General features: G+C 49.7%; 1 protein-coding gene across 1 annotated transcript; it reads left to right on the forward strand.

The window, feature by feature from the left end:
• The first annotated feature begins 1,752 nt into the window (after window positions 1-1,752).
• LOC110391578 (zinc finger protein 2 homolog) lies at window positions 1,753-4,389 on the forward strand. The gene is made up of 3 exons (XM_021383524.1): window positions 1,753-2,046; window positions 2,426-2,600; window positions 2,707-4,389. The coding sequence occupies exons 1-3, from the start codon at window positions 1,753-1,755 to the stop codon at window positions 4,131-4,133; spliced, it is 1,896 nt and encodes a 631-aa protein (XP_021239199.1). The 3' UTR covers window positions 4,134-4,389.
• Window positions 4,390-5,782: the final 1,393 nt, after the last annotated feature.

Consider the following 5,782-nt stretch of genomic DNA (forward strand, 5'->3'; position numbering starts at 1 on the left):
TAACGGCCAGAGATCAAGGTCACAGATAAGATTAAGAGTGGGCAGTGCCAGCTCCACCCCTGCTAGCTTGGCAGCCCGCCCACAAGCTGCCAGCCCCCTGGCACGAGCACCGCGCTTTTCCTGGCTTCAAAAAGCCTTAAAAAGAGCTTTTTTTGTGGTCCTTTTTGCTTCAGAGCCCTTGCCCAGCGCAGTCTTTCCTGCCCGAAAGCTGGTCTCCGCAGCTTAAAGGTCAACCAGGGGATCAGGCCCAGTCAGCATGGGTTTATGAACGGTAGATCCTGTTTGACCAAGCTGATTTCGTTTTATGATAAGGTGACTCACTTAGTGGATGAAGGTAAGGCTGTCGATGTGATCTACCTGGTCTTCAGTAGAGCCTTTGACACTGTCCCCCACAGCATCCTTGTGGAGGAGCTGGCTGCCCGTGGTTTGGATGGGCATACCCTCTGCTGGGTGAAACACAGGCTGGATGGTCAGGCCCAGAGAGCTGTGGTCTATAGCTTTAAATCCAGTTGGCAGCCAGTCACAAGTGGTGTCCCCCAGGCTGCAGTACTGGGGCCACTCCTATTTAACATCTCTATCGATGATCTTGAGGGGATTGAATGCACCCTCAGTAAGTTCGCAGAAGATGTCGAGTTGGGAGGGAGTGTTGACCTGCCAGAGAGTAGTAAGGCACTACAGAGGGACCTGGACAGACTGGATCAATGGTGTGAGACGCACTCAAAATCAAAGATTTCTGTTCAAGCAAGATCGTGAGAGCAGCAGTTTATTCACTGTTGCAGTAATGGGCACACACCCCCTACTGGCAAGGGAGAAACTGCGCGACTAGTCAGTGAAATTCATTCCATTATATATCCTGGGTCCGACACAGGTAATCTCCCTCCTGCCTCTAATTGGTTGAGCATCTCAGGCTCACAATCTTCCCAACACTGTTGCTATGATACATTTCCATATAAGGTCTGTTACCAACCTTTTGTTTTTAGGTATGTTTTGTACTTTTCTGTGGAGATAGGAGGGCAATGTTTCCAAAAGTTATAGCACATTCGTGCTGTCCTGTGCTAGGCTCTCCCCACCCTGCATATTTCCCTTATCTTGTGCCTGTCTCAATTCTGCCCAAGTCAGAACTCCCCAATCTCAACTTTACTCTGTTCAGCAGGTTTCTTTGTGAAAAACAACTTACTGGCAAGAAGGCTGTACGTCTAGTAAGGGCCTACGCAACATACAGAAAATGCTGGAAACTGCAAAAACACAATCTTCCTCTCACAATGGGCAGAGGCAAACTGTGTGAGTTTTGATAGGGCCAAGCATCAGGTCCTGCATTTTGGTCACAACAACCCCAGTCAGTCCTGCAGGCTTGGGGAGGAGTGGCTGGAAAGCTGCCTGACAGAAAGGGACCCTGGTGTACTGAGTTGTACTGAGACTGGGCTGGTCTCTTCTCACTGGTGACAGGTGACAGGACAAGGGGAAATGGCCTCAAGTTGCACCAGAGGAGGTTTAGGTTGGATATCAGGAAAAACTTTTTTACAGAAAGGGTTGTTAAGCACTGGAACAGTCTCCCTAGGGAGGTGGTGGACTCACCATGCTTGGATGTGTTTAAAAACTGTCTTTATGTGGTGCTCAGGGACATGATTTAGCGGTGAGTTGTTAGAATTAGGGTAGTATGGTTTGGTTGTGGTTGGACTTGATGATCTTGAAGGTCTTTTCCAACCTGAGAAATTCTATGATTGTATGATTACCCATGTCCAGGAGCAGCAGATGTCCAACAGCAGCTCCATCAGCGAGTTCCTCCTCCTGGCCTTCGCAGACACGCGGCAGCTGCAGCTCCTGCTCTTCTGGCTCTTCTTGGGCTTCTACCTGGCTGCCCTCCTGAGCCACGGCCTCATCAGCACAGCCATAGCCTGCGACCACCGCCTGCACACCCTCATGGACATCTTCCTCCCCAACCTCGCCCTCCTCGACCTGGGCTCCATCTCCAGCACTGTCCCCAAAGCCATGGCCAATGCTCTCTGGGACACCAGGGCCATCTCCTCCACAGCATGTGCTGCCCAGGTCTTTATGTTTGCATTCTTGTTGTCAGCNATCAGGCATCAGGCAGGAGGGGGAGGACCAGCTCCCTGCAAGCAGCCCTTGTGTTGCTGCATTGCATGGTTCCACCAGCTCCAGCAGCCAGATCCCTCCCACGTTACTCCTTTAGAATTTAGTATTTTCTATGCAATTCCCATGAAGCTTTCTGATGCCTTGGGCATTGAGCATCTTGGAAGAAAACAAGCCTTTTTAAAGTTAATTCTTAAGAAAGTGTCCCTGCATAATTTTCAGAGATGTAAAAGGAATGCCATGCTCTAAAGGAAAGGAGCTGTTATGTGTTGGCCCAGTGTCAATCAGGCCCTAATTGTGGTTTCACAGTATGGAGGGATACAGAGTGTATTAGTTGAACAAGCAGCTGTGCTGGTATCAGTGCAATGCTCTCATCTCCGCTGTTTCTGTCATTGAAGCTCCACTTCCAGCCCCCAAACCCGTGGTGATCTCCCTGCTTGAAGGAGGGGAAGAGCCCTGGATCCCTGGTGGGCATAGCCCTGAGGCGACGGCAGGAGACCTCAGCCCAGGTGAGGTGGTAGAGGGATGGAGGAGTTTTGGGGCTGTAGAAGCCATCAGGGATGGGGGAGTATTTGGGGCACCATGTGCTATTTGTGGACTTCCTTCGTCATCCAGGAGGTGATGGGATCACAAATATCAAGGAGGACCTGCAGAAAAGCGGTGTGGCCGAAAGGCAGTGGGGTAGTGCCTCCGTGGAAGAAATCGGAAGGGATGTCCATGTGGGCTTTGAGCAAGCCGAGCCCTTCAAGAAGCCACTGGGAAAGCACCTGAGAAAGACAGCAAGAAACCCGCTGGACTTCAGAGCAGGTCAGAAGCAGCCTGAAGACCCCAGGTGCAAGGATGTGGACTCTGCTGCTTCTTCTGACACACGTGTTTTGTGTGGGAAACGCTGTAAAAGGTATTCCAACCTTGTTAATCACCAGCACACGCTCTCAAAGGAGAGACTGTATAAGTGCTCTGATTGTGGAAAGAGCTTCAAATGGAGATCCCAGCTCATCTGCCACCAGAGCATTCACTCAGGAGAGAGACCCTACAGTTGTCCTGAATGTGGGAAAAGCTTCAAAAGAAGTTGTGATCTGAAGCACCACCAGCACGTTCACACAGGAGAGAGACCCTACAAGTGCCAGGAGTGTGGAAAGGTCTTCCAAAACAGTTCCAACCTCACAATACACCAGCGCATCCACACAGGAGAGAGACCCTACAAGTGCCAGGAGTGTGGGAAGAGCTTCAGAAGCAGAGCTGAACTGAAGTACCACCAGCGCATCCACTCAGAAGAGAGACCCTTTAAGTGCCCTCATTGTGCAAAGAGCTTCAAAAGGAATTCCAACCTCAATAGACACCAGCGTATCCACACAGGAGAGAGACCCTATAAGTGTCCTGTGTGTCAGAAGAGCTTCAAAAGGAATTCTCAGTTGAAGCAACACCAGTGCATCCAGTCAGGAGAGTGTCCATATAAGTGTGCTGAGTGTGGGAAGAGCTTCGAAAGCAGTACTGATTTCAGAGTACACCAGCGCATCCACACAGGAGAGAGACCCTACAAGTGCTCTAAGTGTGAGAAGAGCTTCAAAAGGATGTCCCACCTCACTTACCACATGCACATCCACACAGGAGAGAGACCCTACAAGTGCCAGGAGTGTGAGAAGGGCTTTATATGCAGTTCTGATCTCAAACTACACCAGCGTATCCACACAGGAGAAAAACCCCTTAAGTGCTCTGAGTGTGGGAAGAGTTTCAGAAGCAGTTCAGACCTCACAGTACACCAGCGCATTCACACAGGAGAGAAACCATTTAAGTGTTCTGAGTGTTCAAAGAGCTTCAAAAGCAGCTCCCAACTCAGCCAACACCGGCGCATCCATGCAGGAGAGAGACCCTGCAAGTGCTCAGAGTGTGGGAAGGGATTCAGAAGCATGTCAAACCTCACAAAACACCAGCGCATCCACACAGGAGAGAGACCCTACAAGTGCTCTGAGTGTGGGAAGGGCTTTACAAGCAGTTCTAATCTCAAATCCCATAAGCATGTCCACAGAGGAAGCAGAAAGTAGAAGTGTGTTGTTGTTTAACCCAGCAGGTGGCTCAGCACCATGCAGTTGTTTTCTCACTCCTTCCCTTCCCTGTGGGATGGAGGAGCGAACTGGAAAAAAAAACCATGAAGTAGAACTTGTAGGTTGTTGAGATAATGCTTTTTACTGCCACAGAGAATAGGACAAGGCTAATAGATATGACAATGTGCACATTTATGGATGTATATAACAAGGACGCACAAACAACTGCTCTGGTTTCTGCCAGCGGCTCCAAGTCAGGCCANTCCCCCAGTTGGCACAGGCTGTCCCCGATGCATTTCCTCCTCTTGCTTCACCACTCAGACCTCCAATAAAACTCCCTTTTCCCATTCCTCATGTATCTCCGCTCAGTTTCTTTAACTGCAGCTAAGTTAGACAAGTCCTTTAATTACAGTGTTATCGGTGAAAATTCACATTTGTTTGGAGTCAGACTATGAAAGCTCAGTATGTGTGGCATGAAGGATTGTGGGTGACGCAGGGAGGTCTTTGTTTATTGCCTGAGTAAGCATTACATGCAGAACTTGCACCCCGTAGTGCAGCAGAAATAGAGTATTGTGGAACATCAGATGTTTTTGCTTCAGGGAGGACCAATGCAGTTCTCCTTTGCTTCACGTGTTGCTTCCAAACGTGGCTTTATGCTGATAACAGTTTTCGACTTCTTCACCTTTAACAGCCCCTAATGACCTGTACTTGCTTCTCAGCTTGAACAGTTCTCACGAGAACATTCTTAGAAGACTTTGGGACTCAATCCATGTCTCTCATGATCAGTTAATTTCCGTGCTTGCCATCCTGCAGACTTTGCCAGTTTGTCACGGATGGATCCAACTACAATATACACTCCTAAGCGAGAAGCAGGACTGTATTTACTGATGTAATACACATATGCTGTAGTGACTTAACAGTGACTTAACAAGATTGGAGATGGCTGGATGCACTTGGTTATTTACTGCATAGGGTGTGGGGTTACACACCTACAGGAGGCCTTCCCATTGTGTCATGAGGCTCAGAGTGGTCTCCCTTTCAATCTCAACTCCTTGAACCACAAAGGCAAGGAGGCTCAGCGTGGCTTGATCCATTCCTAGTGCCGGACGTGGTCAAGGCTATATGTGGAAGGAATCATATGTGCACAGTCACTCTAAGACATAACCGTACAGAAGCTCAGAAACCTCCAAACTATCTGTGAGTCTCTTGCAGAAGATCTGTATCAGCAAGGGGTCTTGACGTCAAGGTGCCAGGGATCTGTGCACAGGTGTGACCTCGAGAGGCATCCCAGCTCGAGGGGAGATCCTGTCGTGCAGCCCACTGCTGTGCAGGAGAGCTTGAGGGGCGCTTGGGCTGCTCTCTGTTTTGGGGTAACATGACCAGCTCCTTGCCATACGTTGTTTTCAGTCCCAGGCTAAATTGGCCCTCAGCTGTTGAACTGAATGCCAGCTACCAGTTCTTTCAGCCCCCCAGTTTGAGACAGCCTTGGGATGGTTAATCTCTTTCAACCAGAGTGTTACCAGTGCTGTTGCTCATTGCCTTCCCGTGCAAGGCCTGGTGTGCCATACCCCAGGCAGTGCCCTGCAGATGGTCTGGGGAAGGCTGGGCTTGGACAGGGGCTGCTGCATTCCCTCACAGCTCCCCTGCCA

The sequence above is a fragment of the Numida meleagris genome, unplaced genomic scaffold (assembly GCF_002078875.1).
Source record: "Numida meleagris isolate 19003 breed g44 Domestic line unplaced genomic scaffold, NumMel1.0 unplaced_Scaffold407, whole genome shotgun sequence".
Classification (NCBI taxonomy): domain Eukaryota; kingdom Metazoa; phylum Chordata; class Aves; order Galliformes; family Numididae; genus Numida; species Numida meleagris.